Source organism: Arachis hypogaea, chromosome 6 (genome assembly GCF_003086295.3).
Source record: "Arachis hypogaea cultivar Tifrunner chromosome 6, arahy.Tifrunner.gnm2.J5K5, whole genome shotgun sequence".
Taxonomy (NCBI): domain Eukaryota; kingdom Viridiplantae; phylum Streptophyta; class Magnoliopsida; order Fabales; family Fabaceae; genus Arachis; species Arachis hypogaea.
In genome coordinates, this window is record NC_092041.1 from 32,846,073 (window position 1) to 32,871,384 (window position 25,312).

The following is a 25,312-nucleotide window of genomic DNA, read 5'->3' on the forward strand; positions in this document are numbered from 1 at the left end:
GTGGTTTGTCCCACTTGCTCCAAGTTGAGAGTTGAAACACCTGAGTAAGATGCAATGATTGTGGTTTGTCGCATGGGGATGGTGGCCTTGTCCCGCCCACAGTGAGGACCGTAGTGTTACCCTACTCACGAGAAAACAGAATTGATTATTTGATAAAGAATTGAGATTAATGAATCGATTGTTTGATAAATTGATAAAGAGATGGGATGATGAGTTAAATCACTTATGAAATTACTAAAAGACACTGATAATGACTGAGTATGGCCTGGTTGGACGGATTGGCAAGGTCTGGGTGTTATCCCACTTATTCCGTGGTTACGATAAGACATGAGGTACCTAGGTAAGACGCAAGGGTTGAGGCTTCTCCCACTTGATCCAGGTTGAGACATGAAACACGTGTAAGACGCAAGGGTTGTGGTTTAATCCCACTTGCTCCGGGTTGAGAATTGAAAACACCTGTCTGGGTAAGATGCAAGGATGGTGGCTTTGTCCCACTTGCTCCGGAATGAGACTTGAGGCACCTGGGTAAGATGCAAGTGTTGGGATTTGTCCTACTTGCTCTAGGTTGAGATTTGTAAACACTCATTTGGGTAAGAGACAAGGGTTATGATTTAGTCTCACTTGCTCTTTGTTGTCATATTCCATATCTGAGTTAGCTACCAGATGTGTCAGGTTCTGGCATTTTAACCAACACGTGAGTTCATGGCCAGAAGAACTAAAACTTATGAGATTGCAACTTAATCTTGGGTCAACAAAGCAAGCCCTTGAAGTTAGAGAGATTGGTGAAGGATTGTGATGCCCGAGGAGTTAGCCCATGAAGTGGCGTCAAACTTAAAGGAGAGTGCGTTTAACGCATGGTGCTATTTGGAGTTCTTGAAGCCTCTGTCTAAGCTACGCTAGACGCAGCTAGTGTCGACAGCCACTAGACATGCTTCTGGAGAATGCATTGGACACAAGGAACGGTGCATTAGATGCAGCTGGGATGGTGCGTTGGATGTAGGGTTTGGTTGGGTTACGTTGAACGCAGCTTTTGCTTGGATGTCCAGGAGCTCTCTGCTTGACTGCGTTGAACGCAAGATCAGTTGCATTGGACGCAAGGCTGAGCTTGGATGTCCAGGAGCTCTCTATTCACATGTGTTGAACACAAGATGGAGTGGCATCTAACGCCACTTCCTCCCTTACTCCTAGTGCTTCTCTTGCTTGCCTGTCTTGATCTTTGTTCTTGCTGACTTTCTTTCACAATCTCTTATAATTAAAAAATTCAAAGCAACTCAAAATATTTTTCACTAAATCATGAAACAATTGATCATAAAATAAGAATCACTAATTTAATAAATGAAATTCTAAGAAAAAAATCACTAAAAATACAAATGCATCAATAATTTACCAGAAGTATCTAAAATTTTATCCAAAAAAGATATTTTAGCTCAAAAGTTTATTTTCTTTGATTTTCTTAATTAAAAGTTACCCATTTAGACAAATAATTAAAAATAAATAGAATGACGTGTTTAAAAAACTTCTCTTAGAGGGATCGAGTTTTGATTTTTAGTGGTCCATATATATTTGATATATAATTGATCCATCCGTTTAAACCTGTAACAAGCAAACCTAAATAGGTCGAACAAGCCCGTTTTACACCTACTTGTAACTTCGAGACGTTAAGGGTATGTTTTAAAGTAGGGGTGTTCGCGGTACAGTTTGTTTCGATTTTTAAGAGAAAAGTCATTCGATCCAATCATTTAATTAAATTGTGGTTCAATTTGGTTCGATTTTTTTTATCGAGGCCATCCAAATCAAACCAATTGAAATCGATTTAGTTTGGTTCGGTTTGTTCGATTTTTTTAATCATTTCAAAAAATATACTATCATATTATTTCACAAAGTCATAACATTAAAATCGACAAGCATAAATACACAATAGCTAACAAAGTCTTGATCCAACAAAATACATTAAACTTATTATAAATAAATAACAGAAACAATAAATTAAATTAAAAGAACAAATATATTATTGAGTTACGATTTTTCACTCTAAAGAATGCATTGAAACAGTCCATAATTTAAATTTTGAAATACATAGCATAGTCTTCTCTAATTCATCTTAAATGAGAAAAAGCCGAATCGAACCAAAAAACCAAACCGAACCACAAAAAACAATAAAACATTTTTTTTATTTTTTCGGTTTTCGATTTATTCAATTTCGATTTATTCAGTTTTCAGTTATTTCAGTTCAATTCGTTAGTTTAATTCGATACGAATCAATTTTGAACACCCCTATTTTAAACCACCTAAAAAGATACTGTTTAAAATTGTACTTATCAAAATTTTAAAATCTAATTCATTTTGTATATTAAAACATTCAAAATATTAATTAAATTATTGAACTAAATTTTATTTATGGTCAAAATTCTTTTATTATCTTAAATTATTTAAAAATTATTTTATCAAACGATTATCTTAAATTTTAAAAATTATTTTATCAAACGATTATTATACTAATTGAAAATCCTGTTTAGCTTGATTTACCAAACAAAAGTACTACAACTTTTATAAGATTCTCTTTCAAAAACTAATTTTGACAAGGCTTATGAAAAATTAAAAACCTTACCAAACCAAATATAAGCCTCTCATAAGATACAAGACTCTGTACAAGACGAAATGAAGCAGCCTGTCAACCTTAAAATTTTAGACAACTATTACGAGCTAAAACCCTCAAACGCCGCAATCATATGCAAGACCAATACCCCTCCTCAAACGTAAGACCCACTATTTTTAAATCACACACACTTTCTCTCTAGGCTGCGATATCTGAACTAATTAATATATCTTCCAAGAAACACCTATTTCTTATCTTTTCTATATTAACATGCCTAATATTAAGAAGAGAACTTAAAGCTTTTGTAAACTGGTGCAATCAACTCCTATTTATCCTCCAATAAGTGAACTATCTAACGATGTAACAAGACTCCATCTAAGGAGTCTGAAATGTTTTTTTCCAAAGCTTCTATTGGTTAATAACTTTTACCTACTATGCAAAATTTAGTCTCGGTTATCTTTGAAGGATAACAATCCGAATTCAAACCAACTTTTACCTCTTGTCCCGTCCTACCCAAACAATCCTAATTCATACTTAAGTCCTCCTTATCTTGAAGGATAACAACTATTAACAAATTCACCAGATGACTAGGCTAACTCGGTTTTTGGTAGAAACAACAAAGTAGAAACCATCAGGTGAAGCAGGCAATAATTTGATGCCAAATTTACAAAGGAAGGAACTTGCTCTGTACATGCGGCCGCAGCATTTAACTGTGTATTTCTATGAATTACTGATATTGCCATTGATGTAAATGTAGTGGCAATTGCTGTTCTGGTATTCCACTACTTAGACTTGGCATCATAGGCACTGAATTAGAGGCTTCAAGATGGGGGTTTGAGGCCATTGAATAACAGCCGTAATTCAAGTTTACATAGGACTGAATCATGGGATCAATACATTCTCTAGGTGCGCTCATTTCTGGAACGGCTGTTGAAGTGTTAGCAATCTCCAGAGTATTAACCGCTTCCGTTGGAGTAAACAAGTGTGGGGCAATCATCGGTAGACACTGTTCGAGTCTTTGATCAGACATAAGAGGGGGTTGGTGCTCTCTTTGTTGAGTACTTGAGGAGCTAGCTGTTCCCATTGCAGAGGGTAAGCCTAATCAATAGGAAATTTTATCAAGGTTTGTATACATAAAATATCAATAGAAGGAGGCATGATGATATACATTCATCCCAAGAATATACAGGTGACTAAAGCTAACTGCATTATATACTAATTTTTTGACTGAATACACGGCATGCTAAATACAAAGTACTTAATTCCCATTATATTTGTCATTTTTGAACTTCCTAGAAAAGCAAAGAGGAATATTTAAAAGAAAGTAAAGAAATAACAGGCAAGAACATGATGAAACAAATGGCTTTTCTAGCCAGAAACTTCAATGTCCACAATAATCTTGCGAATGTCTATATTTCAGATATTGACATGATAAGAACTCGGATCAAGACAAAAAGACCAGTGGTTATTACAGGCCCTAAGCCAACCAACTTCTTCAATTTCTAATGTGGCGTGCTTCCAAAGTCTATCACAACTTCCTAAACATTGGTGATCACTTATTACCACAAACTGAAGCAGATAATTTAATTAAATGAATTTTTCCCGCTTGCATGTTTTAATACAAATCAAGCTTCCATATTAGCAAAGAGAAGGCATAAAACAAGATGCTTACTTGATATGTAAATAAGATAGGAGAACTTGGAACTTTGGGTTCTTAGTTCTTAACAATAAATGATTTGTGATTAGTAACCTCAAATCAATACCGCACATAAATATCCAAGGTGGTAAATAGATGAGACAAGCCATTATGTGTTAACTCGTCAAGTTCATGTTTATTTTCCTCCCCCCAACAACCATTGACGTAAATTGTGCATTGTCTTGTGATGTGTGTATATTTAGCATAAAAAATGGCCCTGCCCGATTTAACAACAAACCAGGATATATCAACTTGCAGGTGAAGCTCAAGTACAATGCCTACCTTGTTCTGCGAATAGAACTGCTTCTCTTTTATATTCCTTGTGATTGTGATCCAAAACAGAAGCCAACAACTTATTCTTTTGAACTGTTTTATAATATGCGTCAAGTTCCTTTTTTTGCAATGCTACTTCAGTACTGATATTCTGAAGCAACATTTGATACTTTGCAACCAATTCTTTAACCTCCATACCATGGTCTGACTCAAGCTGGTGTAACTGGATAACCGAAATTAAAAGAAAGCTTCAGTCAGCAGCCCAAGAATGCGAAGAGAAATACTGGAAACCTAAGACTCACGAATATAAATATGAGATATGGATACAACGCAAATCAACACAAACAGGAATTCAATAATGTTTAACAAACAAAATAGATTGCAATGTTGTATTAAAATAACATAACATGAAAACATAAATATCAATTCTTTTGAACATACAAAACTACATTTAGCATAATAATTGTTACATAATTTTCATTTATATACATATATATTTTTTTCCAACAAAAAAATGATGAAAAGTCACAATAGTTTAATATACAAAAATGAAATTGCTCTCGTGTCACACTAGTTTAATATCCAAAAATGACAAAAGATCCAGTACACTAGTACTAGAGATTGATAACTATTAACATCAAGTATATATTGTCTTTTCTTAGAGCTTGTACATTTGCCATTTTCCCGACCGAAAATGAAAATAATTATATAGAAGTTTCTCATGCACCTTTATAGAAAGCAATTTAATATTAGTTTTGTCAAAATGTACTGCACCATTGAAACAAACAAGTCTTTAACAAAAGAGAGCATGTGAAAATACTTAAAGAAAGTCAAATCATATCATCAGACCTCAACAATGTGAATATTTTCAAGTGGCAAAAATAGTAATTAAGTGCTGCACATACTTTTTGCTGGCGTATCCTGTTAGCTTCTTCAGTCGCCTTTTTTATTCTCTCCATTTCAATTTGCAATGGGTCTGGGACTGCAACACAGTGTATTTTAGACATGACAGTGACAAGTGTGCATTTGTTTCAGATTCAGGAAAGTGATTTTAAAACTTTGCAATCTTTATATAGTTGAAAAAAAGATGAAAATCACATTTTTTTTAATTAGAACATTAATTATTCTATAAAATTTAAACAAATAAGTGAAAAGAGAATTTTTTGTTTTTTCCTTCAAAAAAGCCAAAAGAAATGCACCCTTAAATGGATAACAATTTGTATATCTAGGACTAGTAATAATGCGAGAAACATCTGTTGTATTCACAGGTTAAATACAAGGGAAAGTTACCTGATTCAGGTGGGTCATCTGGTACTTGTAATGTTGGTTCATCCTCATGAAGGTTATAATTTTCAAAAAATATTTCATCAAAAGGCAAGACTTCACCAATTGAAATATTCTCCAAAAAAGATGTAACATCCTCCTGAGGCAGTGGCAGTAGATCTGTATTTGATGGTTCCATATATGGGAAAGTAGTCTCAGGAAAATCCATAATAGACTCACCATGGACAGCACTCACTACACTGCAATGCTGGTTGACCTCAGGAACATCAGCAGTACTGCAAGTGATTGTCTCAACCACTTCATTATTATTTATTAGAGAAACTTCAAAATCATCGCCATTAATTTGATTTTCCAAAGAACCAGTGCCAGGGTTGACATTACAAGGATCATCACTTGAATCGAAGACCTCACTCTGATGCTCCAAGAAAGAAGCTTTGGATGTCACGGGGATAGCATCTGCTTTGGCAGGGAAAGTGCCAGATGACTTTTGAGGACAACTTCCAATATCTGTAAGTCTGATTTGAAAATTTTCTGCACAAGTCTGATAATGAGTAGCTAGCACAGTTGTGGGAGATTCCCTTTGAAGATCATGTCTATATGTGTCGGATTCTAGAGGACCCTGAAAACCATTTTGCATATCCTCCACCAAATCTGTCAACCCAGGTGTTTCGCAGTCTGATGTACATTTCTCAACACAAATTCCACTTTGTAAACAACTTGAAAATTCCTTCTTAAATTTCAGCAGTTTAGAGTAAACATAGGTTACTTCCTCTTCCTCGCAATTGAAGTTCAAGTGCACTTTCGCAAGTGCAAGTGAACCTTGCTTATCAAAATTGTGCTTCAATAACGAAGCCGCAAGCCAACACTTCGGAAAAAATTTAAAAATAAAAAAAGAACAAAAAACATTTCAATGTACAACCCATGGTATAATTCTTACAAATCAGTGATACTTGGGTTCATTAAGGATTTCAGATCAGGCATAAAAAAATGAAGTATTAATTACTCTCCTGGTTTCTATAATTTCAACGAATTTTTAATTAGGTCTGTATATTTTCTCTCTTTTCAATTGGGTCCAATACCATATTAGATTTTGTAACTAAGTTCTTACCTTAACAAAAACATTGGAGTTAAGGAAATAGTCCGTTGAACAAAATGAATATGCCTAACACTTGATTAAATATTCTGTTAAACAAAATGGATATGCCTAACACTTGATTAAATATTCCATTAATTTCAGCGTTTTTGTCAGAATAGGGACTTAATTATAAAATCTGATATGGTATAGTAACCCAATTGCAAAGAAAAAAAAAGTATAGAAACCTAATTAAACATTTGTGAAATCATAGGGACCAGCGAAGTAATTAAACCTAAAATAAACTGGTTATATTGATGACTTTATCCATCATATCCTCGTACATATTTTCAACACAAGATATATCAACATATTTATCACAAATTAAAATTAATTAAGCCATTTAAATTTAAAATAAAAAACAGTTAAATACTTAATTTAAGGATTTAAATAACTAATTGATAAAAATTAGGTTATCATAACTATTTTTATAATTTATTATAGCAAAAAATAAATATTATCAATTATATAAAAGTTTTGATAATTACTCTTTACTTCATCAAAACAAAATCTTGTGCATATTATATAAATGAATAATAAATAATAGATATTATTTAATATTCAATATTAACTATAAATTCAAATGTATTATACTTAAAAATAAATGATATTTTATATGTGAATTTATCATTCTAATTATATTTTTGTTAGACTTCATACTTTCATGTCTTTTCCCATTAGACTTGCCAAAAGGAGCCTTATTTCATGATCATGCCCTATTCAAGGATGGAGATTCTCTTGTAAAGAATATTAAACAAGCAAAACACGCTTTGCAACAGAATGAACACAACGATCTTGAAATCAAATATGATTTTTGACCATCTATGTTTCCATCCATTATGTATGACCAGGTAAAAAGGAAAAAGTAAATTTCATTGCTTTTATTTTTTAACAATGCTGAGTAAATAACAGATAAACATAAAAGTTTAAGACCAAGTTTGAACTTTAATGCCAAACAATTTTCAGAGTGATTGTTGCTTCTTACCGAGTGGTTAATTTAGTCCATCATGAACTTTAAAGTGGTTATTTCTTAAAAGATTCACAATGATGTGTCCAAAATCTCAACAGACATCTCAACAGACACTTATTTAATATGGAACAGGAGACTAAATACTAACCACAGATAATTCAAATGCCTGCATGGTAGAAACGTCTCGCCAATTAACGTTGAAATATTCCAATATGTGCTCAAGAAGCCTTGCACCAAGAGCCTTGACATTTTTCTGTACATGAAAGCACATGGTCGGGTAAGCTATTTACTTTACAAAAATCTCTTGCATTTTGTGTATTTATTTATTTAAGTTTAATAGTTAAAACATGTCAGCTGTTACGTAAATAATGTAATCATGATAATGAATGATTTATAGACCCAATAATAATGTAATATAAAATCAAATTCCCGCCTTATTTTAAGTGACATATTTTAGGAATGCCGTTGACTTCTAGAAACCAACAAAAACTTAGTGGGTTCAGATACATAGGTAAAAAATGTATCATGTCTGTAGTGAGATCGTTCACAGAGAAATCTCACTTAAATTTCATGCAAAATATTTGTATATTTTAAGGTCTTCTCTCTCTAACCACTGTTTATCTTATATCTGATCTACCCTCCTATTAGATGCTCTACTGATCTTCTCCCATGTCCAAACCATCTAGGACAGGATTCCACCATTTTTTCAACAATGAAGGCTACTTCATTTCTCTAGACACGCTTGGAATACCTAAATATCACTATCTGTCAACGTGTCCAACCTTATTCTTAACTTGTATTCTTTAATTAAGTTTAGAAATGATATATGTTATTTATTAAAATAAAGTTATTTTAAAATCAATAAAATGTTAAAATTTTCTTATAATTTATCTAAAAAATATTTTACATTTTATATATATGTCGTGTCCCTATGTCTTACACAAATTTAAAATTCGTGTGTTCACAAGTCCCGTGTTATATCACGTCCCGTGCCTGCGTCAATGTTCGTGCTTCATACGCTGATCCATCTAATCATCCTCATTTCAGTCACACTATACTTGTGTTCATCATTTGTTGCCCAAACATTCTGATCCATAGAACATGACTAGTCTAATAATAGTGCGATAAAATTTACCCTCAAGTTTTAAAGGTAATTTTGTGGCATATAAAATCCAAAGCACACTGCCATTTTGACCAATCCACTTAAACTCTATGGTTTACATCCTCTTCTGTTTCCATTGTTCTGAATGACTGAATCAAATATCCAAGATACTCGCACCACTTTATTGTGTATGATGTTTTCAGAATTTTGACTTCTGTGCTAGTGTTTCTCCTTCCCATGTTGAACTTACATTCCATATACTTGTCTTGGTACAACTTACCATGTGCCTATCTCCACAGATCTAGCTTTACGTTTAAATCTTCTCACCATTCTCCCATAAGGACAAAATTATCAACAAAAAGCATGCATTATAGTACATGTTATTAGATATGTTCATTGAACACCTTAAAAACCAATGTGAAAGGGAATGGACTTAGAAATGATTCTTGGTATAATCTTACACCAATAGAAAATTCCTATGTTATCCCACATTGGGTTCTCACACTAGTTATAACTTCCTTGTACTCCTCCTTAATTGTATGAATATATGCAATCCTTACTCCCTTCTCCAAATTCTTCCATAAGACCTCTCTTCATATCCAATAGTATACCGTTTCCAATTCAATAAACACCATGTATAAATCCTTTTTGTTATTCTAAAGCCTTTCCATCATTCTATATATAGCTTCCATGGTAAATCTACTAGCATAAAACCAAACTGGTTATCTGAAACCTAAGTCTCTTATCTCGACCTCTATTTTATCGCTCTCTCCCATAACTTCATAGTATGACACATATAAGCTTGATTTCTCTGTAATTTCCACAATTTTCTATATCTCATATTTTACTATAGAGACATCAAGATATTCCACCTCTATTCGTGTAGCTTCTTTTTGGACCTTTAAACCTCATTCATTTAGATAAACAATAAATACAAAAAAAACTCTATATAAGATTTTGGTTCCAATAATTTCCACAAAGGTCCTGTCACTCTTTTTGGAGGGATATCAATCCCAATGTTTGGACTCGAGCTTGGTCTTGGTCTTTGTTAAGTACCAGGCCAATCTCAAATTGGGCCCTCATTGGAATTGTTGATATGAGATTATAGAGAATGATAGGTATCCTTTTGTAAATAACTGCTGATTCAGCACTTTATTTAGATGAAAGAGGATTTTAGGAACTGTTGGGAAGAGAAATATGGATAGAGGCAACGGAGTGTAGGAAGGGTTTAAAAAAAATTTGGAAGGACTTCGGAAGATAAAGGGACCGTCTCGCACACATGCTTATAAGCTAACTCCATAAGGCACCTATTAGTCCCCAAGGCTGCGTTTGTTTTTGAAGATGTATACAGAGACATGGATAGTGAATGTTTAAAAAGTGTTTGGAAGTAGAGACATAGACACTAGACACTATCTCCGGAACCATTCTTTACTTTTGTGTCCACTCTTTTATAAAGGAGAATGATGGACATGGAATTTCAGAAGGTAGACATGGATTTTTTTCCTTTTGTCCATAGATATTTTGTTATTCCACTGTTACTCTCTTCTCCATTCTCTATCTCTGCGTTCTTCTTTCTCTCTTTTTCTCCATGTACTCTCTTCTTCTTGCAGAATTTCTTACCTGGCTTGATAATTCATTCCTTCTTATTGTTCATTCTCTTCTCTATGTCATGCTTCAGGTTTACTCAATGGAAACTTAATTCATTCTTCTATTTACATTACTTTGTTTATTCTTAATTTTGTTACTTCAATACCATTTTCACCTTGTTGGTTTATAGACCAATTCTTCTTGTAATCCCCTGACTCCCCACACACTCATTCTCTATTAAATTAGTTTATACTTGATGTGGAAAATTTGAAATCACATGACTATTTGTCATTTCACATAATATTTTAGTCTTATTCATGTCTATCCAAATATAATACAGGACATTATATTAGTCTTGTACATTGTATCCAAACACAATACACAAAGGATCATTTTTAGTGTCTTTATTCTATTAATTGTGTGTCACTGTCATGTCCACAAAAACAAACACAGCCCAAGAAACCGATAGATTAGTAAGGGGAAACGACAGGGATTGGTGATTCTTGGAAAATATGGATTAATGCCTTTCTGAGTAGAGATTATACAAACTAAACCCAAATGAGTAGAAAATTTAAGGATTGCCACAAGGCTTAGGACCGATATCCAAAAGAACAAATAAATTTGTGGTGGCCAAAGAGTATAAAGTACATATCTAAGCAGACGCAGCAGTATGAATTTAAGAACTTACCGGAAGTTGTAGAACATCACAAAGACCTGCTAAATCTGGCTTTGGCAAGAACTCATCTACATTACCTGTAGGCATGAAAAAGAGCCATCAGCAACATGTCCCTTCCAGCAACCACCTTCCCAATCAAGAAAAAATGGAGAAAAATTCATGATTTCGTGTGCATAAAGAAATAGATAAATGAATCAAAGAAAGTCAGCAGTACTAGTGTTTAGCTTCTTGTTCTTCAAACTTTTTTTCAAATATTTGGAATTGGCATGATCTGGCACTTTCCCCTTCCTTGTGACTGTAGTATCCTTGGACACTTCCTTCCTTTTGGAATCAACGTTACCCTCAGACACTTTCCTCTTCTTTCTATTATCAGCATTATTTTCACTTTCAGATTCCTTTGCTTTGTGATCAAAGTGATTGGCAGGTTTTCTGATCCTTTGAGATGAAACAGACAACAATTTCCATCTAGGACTCCTTCCCTGAAGGAGATTACTCCAAGAAAAAACATCAAAACCATCATCCAATTCCTTCATCACTCTTTCGCCATGCAATAAAATGTTCTTTGCATATTCCCCTCCTTTCTGCCATACTCTCGCTATGAAGGACAATCCATGATTATCAATGTCACTGCTTCCACCAGAAAATACGGTTGATAACTCACAGATTACATCATGTAGAAGTGACTGATCAGAGGCAATGTCTTGAGCAAAGACTGGAGTGTTGCTGCCATGTAAGTCATCAAGCTTACTGAAAAGATAGGTGGCACCCCATCTGAGCAGGGCATGAGAGGTACTATTGTTAACCAACTGGATACTACTACCCTCTTTTGCAAGCATTAGAACCTTTTCTTCAACAGTAAAAGATGAGTATAGTCTAAACACCGTTAACTGTTCGAACTGTGAGCTTATAGGCATACGTTGTAAGACTCTTAAATCATTTTCTGGGTCCCAGTCACTGTCAAACAATATAATGGCATCAACAGAGGAAAGCTTAACACTAGGGAGGCAAGCACGACTTTCCAACAAGAAGACAAATGCTCTTTCGCCATCATTAAATTTGTCTAGAGCACTTTGCTTCGCTTTGGGCGCATACCCAGCAGCATATCGTACATAACAATGTTCGCCAAATCTCCGACAAAGTACATCATCCAAAATATCTCCAATCGATGTCAAATCACTAGTTGACTGCAGTTTTAAAATCATATGAAAAGAAAGAGAGATAAGATTTAAATAAGTCCTTAGGTAACTTGAAAAATAGAGGGGAAAAAAAAAGAAAAGAAGATAAAATGACCACAATGTTTGAAGTTTTGGGAATGAACTTGACAGCCATAATAAAATAGAAATAAAAGAAGATAAATGAATTTAAATGAAGAGAAACTGGTTTTGTTCTCATAATTGAAACAAGGGAACAAAGCAAGGAACGTAGTAAGATGGCCAATCACAAGCACGCACACAAGACAAAGTGATACTTACAAATCCAAAATTCTGCTTTTAAATGATTTTTTGAAAATCCAGTTTGAGCTCAACAAGGACGCTAAATTTATGACAGCCCTACTAATCATTTTTGGAAAACTTATAACTAAATGAAACCACATTGACCAATTGAAATATTTATTGTAGCTCATAATTTTACTTTTTCAATCTAACCAACCATGAAATACTGAGACATGGTTTAAAAGCCATAAACATATAATCAATGCCTTTAGTTACATAGACCAGTCATCAAACATAAATTAAAAGTATCTAGTTATTTATGTCCAATACAGTACAGGACATGGAGCCTTAACAACAATTATAATAATCATATAGATAAGCCAAAGATTCATGAGGAAAAAATTACGGAATAGCAAAACGGAGGAAATGCCACAAATTTTAAATAGAACACTTGACAAATTAAAAACTAAGATAGTATAGTAAATTAAAATTCCAAAAATCAGGTAATTTTGGATGTATATAAACAACACTTATATTATTAACTCATCCCATAAGTTTTGCTTTATAGTAAAGTAACATCAATGCAAAAAATTAAAATAAAGCAAGAGACTTCAGTGGATGAACCTCGGATACACTATATTACTTCCTGCTACCGATTCCAAAACAAATAATGAATAAACTCGCACAAATTCAAAAATAAAAGAAATATCAATAATGATAAGGAACAGTCAAGGGAGTTTAAACGATGATAACCTGAAATAATATCATCACTCTTAAACCACGGCTTCTTGCTTTCAAAAGGATTTTTTCAAGAAGCTGCAATTTGCCACTTGCTTTTATCCCAATATTCAACTGCTCTTCAACAGACAGACCTTTATTGACGGAATTATATAGTGACGAGTCCAAGAGAAAGGGATGGTTGCAGCACTGTATACATCAGTCACACTGAATCACTGATCTGTTCTATTCGAAATGCATTGGGAGCCATAGATTTTATACAAGTCAAAGAAATGATACCATAAAGAGAGAAAGAAGGGGGGGGGGGATTTAATTAATGGTTAACAAGCAAATTCGCATGAGGTGAAAACTTTCAGCTTCTATTTGAACTTATTATTTAACTTCAGGTATACCTTCCTTGTTGAGTTAAGGAGGCCGCGGAGAGCATTGACCTTGTCAGACTTTTGGGCTGAGCATAGCAGAGTTCTGTCAGAAAGCAGCAATGAACAATACTGCTCAAGTTGCAAACTGGAAAGCTTGGAAGGAACCCAAAACTCTGCAAACCTAGTGGACCCTGTTTTTGTTCTAAATGCCACATATTGATCCAATTTGCTTTTCAAATCGGAAATGCTATCAGAGACTAATGGCTCTGTTTCAGTAGTATTTAACACATGATTTTCAGAGTTGAGGAAGGAAAGCATTTTGACATAATCAGCTCGATCATCCTGAAAATCCATTGCAGAAGTTGTCAATGTGACAAAAACATCAATAGCAAACACAAGTAGTATACCTTGATCTGTCCGCTAACAACCAGGAGCCTCAACTTTGTTGTCAAAATCTTGATATTGTCAAGGTGTTCCAAAATTCTAGGTCGCTGGCATTCATCAACTATTATTGCTTCCCACAAAATGCATCGTAGTTCCTTTAAGTCCTGCAAATCATATTAGCATTCATCATAGAACAATTGAAAACTTAAATTGTTTCTGGAAAGTATCAGTTTGTACAATAAGAGAGTATATACCTCAACGATAATATCAGACGATGATAATAATATTTGAAATAAGATGCCATTGTCATCGTTATAAAACTCCAAGGTCCTTATGCTTCTCCGTACATCTTTGTTTCCCTTGTAAATGACAAGATTTGCAGATGGAGCCAAATGTAAGAACTCTCTTTCCCACACAGCAAGAGCAGCAGAAGTTGAGACAATGAGGAAAGGCCTTGTCACCTTACAATGCAATGACAATATAAATGACATCACCTTCATAACCCGCTCCTGAAAATATAATTCAGCAAAAAATGAGACATTCTAAAGCCATTAATATTGCAAGATGGAAATTATAGGATTCAAGATGAGGGGTCAAAATGTAGGGGTATCATTCTAATTCAGCAAACAACAACAAGAAGAACAAAGCTTTATCCCATAGGTGGGGTTGGCCTTCTAATTCAGAAAAATTCAGATTTATTTGCAAGTAAAATGTACCAATAGAGGTATACTTGTTTAGGGGTGAAACTGGCATAAAAGCTTTCATGGATGAGTTTGATGTGTAAAATTACACAAGGAGCTCACCCATGAAAATGCCCACCCTAGAACCAGATTGTAAATCCTAAGGGTAAAAAGCTAACATGAATATAAGCTTAATACTATGAAGATGAGGATGCTTGGATGGATGAGTGGAAACATTGGACTAGAAAAGATTAGGAATGAATACATTACAGAGGGAGAGAAGGTTGGGATCATACGAATTATAGAGAAGATATGTACAGAGAACGCTTGCCAAAGGTCCAATTAGGAGATAGTGATTGTTACTTGTATTACTCAAGCGAGGTACTCATAGTACAAGTTCAATTTAATTACAAGTCCTGGTGTTTAGAAATTTAAGTAAACAACAAATAAGGAGAATTAAAAATTACCTGGTCAATCTTATCATCTACAATGACAGCACTCTGACCTTTGTGCCAACACATGCAAAGCTTGTTCACATAACTCAAATGCTGACTAGAAACTGCCACTGAATTACCTGAAGGCGGTACAGGTAATTCAGCAAAGGAAGCTTTTCTCTCCTACAGGCCCAAGTAAACCATTTAGGGAATCATGCTCATATTTAGACTTGAGATACATTTCATACAAGTTGTAAAGAGCTAATTTTGCCTTTATATATTGAAAGTATCCATCTCATACATGAGTGTAACCCCAATAAAAAAGTTACAAATTTGATAGGATTCATATTGTCATCCCTCCCATGGATTATGGAAATCATTGTCAAGCAGAAGAGTGCTCATATTTCTCTCTCTTACAAGAAGATAGGAGGACAAGAGAAACTCTACCAGAACAAAGCTACAGAAATCTAAAACATCATTTGGAAAAAATGCTGCAATCTGAAGCCACTTCCACACTAAACAAGTCATTTAGATTATGATGTTGCATTTAATGTAAGCTCTAGGTGCACGTATTTATAAAAAAAAAAAGGATAGCCCAGAGCACAAGCATCCCACGTTAACACAAGGTCCGGAGAAGGGCCACACCCAAAAGGTGTAATGTACACAGCCTAACCTGATAATTATATCAGTGGCTGTTTCCACAGAGATTTCCATAAACAAATAAATGAGATTTCTGTTCTCCTACTGTCCTGCATCTTTCTTAGTTTCCTCTCTTTATTTAAAAAAGTAAAAAATAAAAAAATTGCAAATTTCATTAGATAGTGTTGTTATAGAGTTCATGATAGAACTTTTGAAAAGATCACAGTAGGCAATAATAGTAGATCCATCATATTTAGCCAGATCAAAAGAAGCACCTCATTAATGTCTCCATCCATCCCCTTTTGAAGACGACGACTTTCATAATCATTTTTGAGTTTCATGCCTTCAGACGACGTCAAAAAGGAAGCACTATCTAGTTCCCATGTAACATGATCATATCCAAGACCAGACCACTTTACAAGCCATTCAAAACAGCCAACTGAATAATTGTTATCATGCCCATCTAAATGTTCTTTATTTTGCTTTGGTAACACAATTGCTCTTTTTAGCAACAAGCGGTGGGGTATACTCCATTCTTTTTTCCACTTGATAACCTATCATTGTGGCATACAAGAAATTTATTAAGGATAGTTCCAAAGCAAGTATAAAAAATGAGCATTGCCATTCGTTTCTGAGAAAATATAAAGTAACTCAACCCGGCGCTTCCTCTTAAATGCTGACAAAACTTTTGGCCCCTCTTCAAGCATTTGTGTTTCTGGAATCCAGCGGTTGTGAGCATGAGCAAGGCCCAGATACTTGACAAAGTACTCCTTTTCCGTCACTACCAACAAGTACTTAATCATTATCATCAATGAATAAACTGACTATCTAATATATTTGAAATTTTGAAACAAAGGTAAGTGAAATATAATAGGAAACGTTGGGGAAAAGAAACACCACAAATTGTGATTGACCATACCATTGTTTTTCGAAATGCCTTCTCTAGAATCCAAGATGGACTCCACCCCTTCAGAAATGGAGTACGCACCAAGATCTAGCTTTTTCTTAACACACCATGCACAATTCCAAAAGCCCACAGGGTAGTAATTGAGAGGAGGATTCAAACAAGAGGGATGGTACCTCCTTTGACATCCTTTTCCAAAGCAGCAACTAAAATATAGTTCAATAGCAAATAAGATCAACAAACAACAGTAACAATAAAAGAATACAGCCCATCATATAAAGATCAAGTCAAATTTAAATATGGTAGCACTAGAAAGGGGAGTGGAAGGGATTTAATGGCTTGCTACTTTTTCTCCCAGGGTCAGGAAGTGTACCAGCGGTGCTGGTGCTAAGTAGAGAGAAAGTGACAGGAGAGAACAAAGAGAAGAAGGAGAAACTGAGAATTGCAGAAAATGAGAGTTAAGTTCACATTAGAGTGGTGAATCAGTATTTATACATAGATAGGAAGAGTGTTCAGCACTCTAGACTAAAGGGGTAGAAAGGTCTTTTAACAAAAGTTAGTTAGGGACTGTTAGGGGGAAGTTATCCTAGCTGGCAGCTCTTATAACTGCTGTAACAGTTTCTAGCTTCTAGCTGCTTCAAGTCTCTTCTAGATCTTTTACTCGGCTTACTTTAATTTCAAAGAAGAAAATATTTAAGAAATAGGACACGTGATACATCTGGATCGAGTGAGAAAATAAGATCCTAAATTTCAAAATATAAAAAGAAAAAAAAAGACGGGGAGCAGAGCAGCAAAATTCCAGGACCAGAAATGTATCAGAATTTCCAGTCTGTTAGCAACAGCACAGTAGCAACAGAAATCCTCTTAAAGCACCAGGAGTACAACAGAAAAGATGTAAAAATCACAAGCTTCTTACAAATGTTGGGGTATATTGAGACCCTTGCAACTACAAGCATTTTTCTTCAGCTAAATACACAATTGAAACTAAAAAGCCACGGAATGCAACAAAATCTTGGTACCCCAATTTTGTCTAAATCATCTAAGTATATAACTGTTCCACTGCAAAATATTAGAAAGCTAAAACAAATCCTTTTATTTGTCAAAGTAACAGACAAGTCTAGTATCATTCTCTGAAAAATGCTACGGAGGAAGATTGCCTGGATATGCACAAGTATATTAACTCATATTTAGATACACTCAAAAAATTGGTAAACCCATGAATACATGAATGTATCTTGAATTAAGCTATTGGGACAACTTATTACCACACAAGTCTTTTGCGCCTGTAGAAAAGGATAGATTAAAGTCTTTCCTGATGTCTACAGTTTTGAACAGCTTTCCTATTTCCCCAATAAAACATAATTAGAGTAATTACCCAAATCAGTCCGTAAGGATTTTAGAAGTGGACATTTTAGTCCCCAAAAATAATAATTAATATCCAAATTAATCCCCAAAGTTTTACTCCGACAGACCAATCAGTCCTCAGTTTATTTTCCGGCAGAGTAATGACCCAGATCAATCCCCAAGGATTTTAATAACAGACATTTTAGTTCCCAAGAAAAATTAATACACAGATCGATCCCCAATGTTTATTCCATTAGACATAACAATCCTCCGTCCGAAAAATATAAAATAAAATTATTATTATTATTATTATTATTATTATTATTATTATTATTATTATTATTATTATTATTATTATTAATTGCATAATAATATTGTACCATAATTTTTTGTATTTTTTGGATAAAAATAATAATAAATTTATTCATAAGAGTTTTATGTATGTATTTATAATATATATATAGTCACTAAATAATAATAATAATAATAATAATAACAATGATAATAATAATAATAATAATAATAATAATAATAATAATAATAATAATAATAATAATAATAATACACTCTCTTTTGTTAGAAACAAGTAAGGTGAATAATGATGCTTTGAAATTTAAATTATAATATTTTCTTTTAATACAAATATGATTTTTAAAATAAGACATCTTTTGATTATATTAAATACAAAAATATCAAATGGTTTAAATTTTAAATTTCTTGTAGAATAATCTCTAAATTTTATTATTATTATTATTATTATTATTATTATTATTATTATTATTATTATTATTATTTAGTGACTCTATATATATATATATATATATATATATTACAAATACATACATAAAAATATAATGAATAAATTTATTATTTTTTTATCCAAAAAATACAAAAAATTATGGTAAAATATTATTATGCAATTAATAATAATAATAATAATAATAATAATAATAATTTTTTTTATATTTTTTGGACGAAGGACTGTTATATCTAATGGAATAAACATTGGGGATTGATCTGTGTATTAATTTTCTTTGGGGACTAAAATGTCTATTTTTAAAATCCTTAGGAACTGATCTGGGTAATTACTCTGCCGGAAAATAAATTGGGGACTGATTTGTCTGCCGGAGTAAAACATTGGGGATTGATTTGGGTATTAATCTTTCTTGGAGACTAAAATGCCGTTTTTAGAATCCTTAGGGACTGATTTGGGTAATTACTCACATAATTAAATCTAAGCATAGCACACAGACACCATTTATTAGCAAGTGCTTCATGTTGAGCAGATGTGTGTAATACATTATCAAAATACCAACATGACTGGAATATATAAAGCTGAAATTCAACAATGTCATTATTGCAAGATAGAAGATAGCAACACATGGAAAATACCATCATACAGCACATTGATAAGTTTTCACATCTACAAGGAATTCAGAACATGCATAACCAGGTTGCCATCAAGTAAAGATTTATATTTTTTGTTTTGGAAAAGAAGAAGATGCCCAACAAGTGAAATAAGATACACATATCAAAAACCACAGAATGAAAACAGCATTTAAGATAAAGATGCATGCTCCTAAGTTCCCTAAAGTCTCTGTTGATCAACTTGTTCTATTATACTCATGAACTTAAGGTGTAGCAGAGATGACGTACGAACAAGAGCAGGAAAGGAATATTTCAATCTAGAAACCAATGGGAGAATATGATAATTCTTAAGGAGAAACAGAGTTGGGTCACAAACTCACATGAGTTCACTACCATGCAAGCACTGCAAACATACAAGTTCTCCAACAGCTTTTTTATCTTTTACATGAACACCAGTTTGTGTATTATCTTTACATTGTTCAGAGCCGCCACACCTTGAAGTGGAATGCCCTACGTCCTAAAAGATGAATAAGTTCAAATCAATATATCCACTTACAAATAATGTCGACACAGACTACTATGCTATACTTGATTCCAAAACAGAGACGAAGATCCAAACTCTTACTATATCAGGCTAATATTTTAAATATAGATATAACCAAAAATTAAAAAATAAAAATTATGGCAAATTATGATACTAAGGAGCTTCAGAATTAATATATCTTCAGTGTTTCAGAATGTAAACTAAAATCACAAAACCTACAGCTTTTGTAGCAATCATGTTGTGCATAACAGGTCCGTTCTCCAGAGTATTATTAGTTTCAGAAGACAGATCACGAACCACCTGAATTAAAAGAGGGGAAGAGCTGTAGTAGAAAGCATAACCTTGAAAACAAAGCCAAATATCAAATCATGTTCATCTGACCTCATTTCTTAAGAGATAAAATACAATCCATTTGAATAGTTAAAAGTTAATATCATAAGAACTCACTGAAAATCATTTGCTCATTGTGATAACTGATAAGGTCATGAGGCCCAAAAATCATACACAAATCATCAATTCTGTTCTCTTCTGATAAAAACAATTCAGCTATACAGCTAAAATAGTAACCACCGGGGACTTGTGGCCCAAAAATCCTACACAAATTTCAACCACCTGGCCTGAAAATATCATGGACAGAAAAGGGTGGAAAAAGAAAAGAGTGGCAGCTATATAAAAATCTTACGCATCTGCATCTCCGCTACCTCTTTATTCGTATGATTTGCAACCAAACAGAACAATATATATAAGAAGAATCCTATTGGTTGTAAATTGCTGCCATCATGGAAACATTGGAAGTTTCACCAACTGGATCAAACCTAATAGTAATAAATATTTTTGTAATTCCTTTAATCACAATCCAGCTATTATGGGCATCGCTTTTTGCACTTTGCTTAATTGCAACAAAGCCATATTGTCCCTTTTTTTAAAATAAATTTCCTTATTCCCAGTGCAGCAATAATAAGCTGATCTTTTTGTGATTTCTATAATCACAACATAGCCATACCTCACATTACATGATTTTGACATGTGAAGAAAGCATATGAGAAGCTAGAGGGAAGAAGATCATATGGATAGTAGTCTAATAACTAGACGTATAGACCAATATAAGAAGGGGGGAAGATGGATGCAGATATCAAAAGAAATTTAAATGTAAATGGTTTGAACAAAAACATGATTCCTAACACAACACTATGACTTCTTCTGCTTCATGCAGCTAGCCCTTATGTTTGATTGATAGAAGCTAACAGAGTGGAGTGGAATGTAGATCAAGGGAATGCAATCAAGCCAAAAGCAATGAAGTTATTTTTCCACTCCATTGTTTGGATAAAATTATGATTTCATCCCAAATCCTCAAAATTGAAAGGTGCAAAAGTTGAAGGTTTTGATGGATTTTGATGAGGAACTATTCCATTACATCATAATGTTTCCAATCCCAACAATAGAAGCTCATTAGATTCCCAGAGGTTGCATTCTACTCCATCCTAGTAATGGTTTAGTTCTTGTTGCCTAACTCACATGCATACAAAAGCAATTTTGAAATCAACAGTGTGTCAACCTATGCAGTAGTTGATAACAAGTCTTAAGGCAGAGAAAAACAGAGATTCTACCTATTAAAATGGAGCGAGTTTATGTCTGACTGTTTGTGGAAGTTAAATAAATAAACATTCTCCTATTTCTTATTTGACCATGATTCCTGAGAAACCAAACAGAAAAGTAAACAACTTCAAAAACTATTTCCCTCAAGTGGCATTTGAGCTGCAGAACAGATCAAATACGCAGCCTGTGAAAACATTCTGCAAACCACACACGCCTCATCGAGGTTGTTTGCAAATTCTTTATTTGTGTGTTAGAATTTTGGAGGAAAACAACAAAAGGAAGAGATAGAAGGAAAAATTATTTAAATTCCTTTTCTTCCTTTTTCCAAAATAAAAAATGCATGTGGGTTAGGGTTTTGGAAGAGAAAAGTGGAAAAACAAAGAAAAAAGAAAGTTAAATACACTTTTCCTTTTCACTCCTTCCTTTCCCCGAAATAAAAACTACCAGCACAGTTAGGATCGTTTGCAAATTAGAATTTTGAAGGAAAGAGATAAAATAAAATTAAATAATTGTTTAAAATAATAGAATTCAAAGTCTTTCTCTTCCCTTCCTTTCCCAAAATCACAACTCCCAACTAACCCTAACAAGGGAGGATAAAAGCTCAAACCCTTTATAACTTAATTGCTAAGACTTGGGATGGATCACTTAGTTGTAGGAGTACCAAGGCACTAGCTCTTCATAGCAAGGCTACACCCTTGTCAAAAAATAAAAAAGTAAAAAATAAAAGCAAAAAACAAAAAACCCTAACTTCCCTCTTAAGGCTTAGAAACATTATAGAAGAAAATTAACAAAAAAAAAGTGAAATATGAAATGTTGAAGAACAACACAAGGAGGGTAGATAACAAAGTTAAGGTGTAAAAAAGAAAGAAAGAAAGAAAGAAAGAAGAAAAAAGGATGCAGTTACCTTGTCCTTGTGGTACTGAGGGGCACCATGACTCATGACGTATGAAGCAGAAAGAAATGGAAAAGCTTGTTTTCAAGACGGTAGAAATTGTTGCAATAATGGTAGTCAGGTAGTGAACTTCAGCTGACTGACAGCAGCATTCCCCTGCAGCTGCATGTCAAAGAATTTCAAACGGTGCAATTACTAATATGCAGAGTTTGAGCACCCACCACTAACCACTGAAGACGGTTGTCAGCTTCCTATTCTCTCTGAAGTCTTAACACAAATAACACTAGAGGAGAACCGCTAGTCGGCAAATTAATGATGGCATACAGTATAGTAAGAGTGAATTATCAATCCGCCCCATTCCACTTAGTAAGCGATCTTAAACTCCTCTCTCGTCTTATTTAATAGCGGATTAGTGGGTTAGTTAGTCGGTCAGCGGATTAAGTCTGTCAAATTTTTTTTATAAATTATTAAATATTAAATTATATATAATTTTATAAATTATTGTAATAAATTTATAATTTTTAAAGATATAAAAAAATAATTTTTAAATTTATAAATATTAAAATTTTTATAATTATAAATATATAATAATTATAATAATAAATCAAATTTTTTAAAATAAATAATAAAATTAATATTATTTAAAATAAAATAAATATTATCCAAAAACATATAATTAAACATCTTTAAGTTTATAATCAATCAAATATAAAACATACTCTAAAATATAACTTAAAATATCTTTTAATTATCATCTTTATCCTCTTGTACATTAACAATATCATTAGAACCAAAAAAATGCCTAATTCGCTATGAAGTCCGTCTCGCCCTACCGAAGCTCTCCAAGACCCATGGATTAGGCCGTGCGAGTTAGGCGGGCTTTTTAAGTTTGACGGTTGCAAATTTTTAACCTAGCACATTATTTTTTGTGGTTTACGCGAACCGACATGGCAGGTTTCGGCACGTTTGTCACTTCTAAACCTGACCCTTATCCATTTCTCAAAATGACAACGCGACCTCTCAAGATAAAAACGATCCACTTCGATTTATATCCTCTACTTCCGTGACACAAGGCAGTCCATGTAGGTGTTTCTAAATTCAAATTATTTAGGAATTTATTTATCCTTATTCTTCAAACAATATCGTTTTTAAATTATTTTTTTATTCATTATATTAATATTTTTTTAATAAATTATTGAATATATTGTATAATTAGGGGTATTCATGGATCGGATCTGATCCGTATATCCGCGGTGTTTATCCAAATCCGATACGAAAATTGCAGATATGGATCTGATCCACAAGACTATCCGAACCGAACACTAATAGGATCGGATTGTAGATCATGTGTAGGTATTTGCATATCCACGTATCCGCAAAAATAAAAAAATAAATAAGTAAATATTCTTTGTATGTTTTATTTCAACCAATAAGTATCATATATGTTGTATTATTTTAATTTATTATTTAAGAAAAATATGTTTAATCTTATTTTAAGAGCAAACATATTTAAAAGAATAGAAAAAAAAGTATTGATATTTTTAATAAAAATAAGTTTTTAAAAATATTTTTGTGTTTTGTGGATATATTTGATATCCGATTCGATCCGCAAATGTGTAGATCGGATCGAATCGGATAGGATCGAAACTTAAAAACTGCGGATATTAGATCCAATTTGATGATTTTAGTGTAGATCAGATCAAAATTTTGGTCATATCCGATCTGATCTGCGTTCATCCCTAAGTATAATAAGTACAAACTAATTAATAAATTATTCAAATTTAAAAATATCATATATTATGAAACTAAATAAATAATTTTCAAAGATAATTTTTAAATATATAAATAATAAACATTAAAATACAATTAATACATTAATAATAATAGCCTATGATTACTATTAATATTATCATCTAGATAATTTTCACAAAAAGTGGAAACTAATGAACACATTATTTGATATATAGTAAAAAAATTTTGAGTAGTAACAAATTTTATTTTTTATCTCTTTAAACTAAATTAACAATTTTATTTGATATCTTTGCACTAAAATAAAACATATATATATGAAAGAAACTATAAAACTACAAGTAACTCAAAATTTAGAACTAGAAATTACTCCATATAAAAAATAGTGAAATAGGAAAGTATAGATAAAAGAGATATTAAAAAAGTACATGAATAGTTTAACAATACTAATACGGTCCTATATATTATAAAAAAATCAATTAGAAAGAATTGAATATAAACATGAATAAATTAAACCCATAGAAAAGCATACATATAAGTTTCAAAGTCCTGAAGTGATTTAACTAAGAACAGACGTAGAAGCTGACATTGATGAGCTAAAGAAAAAACTTAAGTCTATAAGTCAAGAAAAAATGACGTGCTTATATACTCTAAAGGAATTAACCAACATATTCATCACTTAAAAAAGTTCATCAATATTATAAAAAAAGGGTCTTGTCTTAAAATGAAAATATTTATAACAAGAATAAGATTTTTGGGTATGAAATTTTTCAAAAAAACAATTACTCCAATTAAAAAATCAGTTGAATTTGCAAAAAAATTTTTAGATGAGAATATTGACAAAAAAATAACTACAGAGATTTCTATGATGCCTTAATTATGTAGTAGAATTTTTATCAGGAAGAAGAACTTTATATGAATTTCTATAT

The 25,312-nt window shown here is 32.8% G+C and overlaps 1 protein-coding gene across 38 annotated transcripts; it reads right to left on the minus strand.

Moving 5' to 3' along the window:
• Positions 1 to 3,197: 3,197 nt before the first annotated feature.
• LOC112696531 (uncharacterized) lies at positions 3,198 to 23,045 on the minus strand. 38 transcript variants are annotated; one of them, XM_072196939.1, is made up of 21 exons: positions 22,863 to 23,002; positions 22,647 to 22,796; positions 20,594 to 20,763; positions 20,366 to 20,446; positions 19,983 to 20,119; positions 16,906 to 17,096; positions 16,643 to 16,767; positions 16,262 to 16,540; positions 15,381 to 15,530; positions 14,695 to 14,742; positions 14,488 to 14,592; positions 14,257 to 14,397; positions 13,880 to 14,191; positions 13,503 to 13,676; positions 11,531 to 12,500; positions 11,329 to 11,393; positions 8,100 to 8,204; positions 5,856 to 6,714; positions 5,471 to 5,547; positions 4,575 to 4,788; positions 3,198 to 3,694 (listed from the first exon to the last, which is right to left on the minus strand). In XM_072196939.1, the coding sequence occupies exons 4-21, from the start codon at positions 20,390 to 20,392 to the stop codon at positions 3,324 to 3,326; spliced, it is 4,350 nt and encodes a 1,449-aa protein (XP_072053040.1). In that variant the 5' UTR covers positions 20,393 to 20,446; positions 20,594 to 20,763; positions 22,647 to 22,796; positions 22,863 to 23,002; the 3' UTR covers positions 3,198 to 3,323. The 38 variants fall into 38 exon arrangements, with proteins under 38 accessions (XP_072053040.1, XP_072053039.1, XP_072053030.1 ...); XM_072196938.1 differs by adding an exon at positions 20,848 to 20,961 and having other exon boundaries at positions 20,594 to 20,739; positions 22,647 to 22,999; XM_072196929.1 differs by adding exons at positions 20,848 to 20,961; positions 21,754 to 21,839 and having other exon boundaries at positions 14,488 to 14,742; positions 20,594 to 20,739; positions 22,647 to 22,972.
• Positions 23,046 to 25,312: the final 2,267 nt, after the last annotated feature.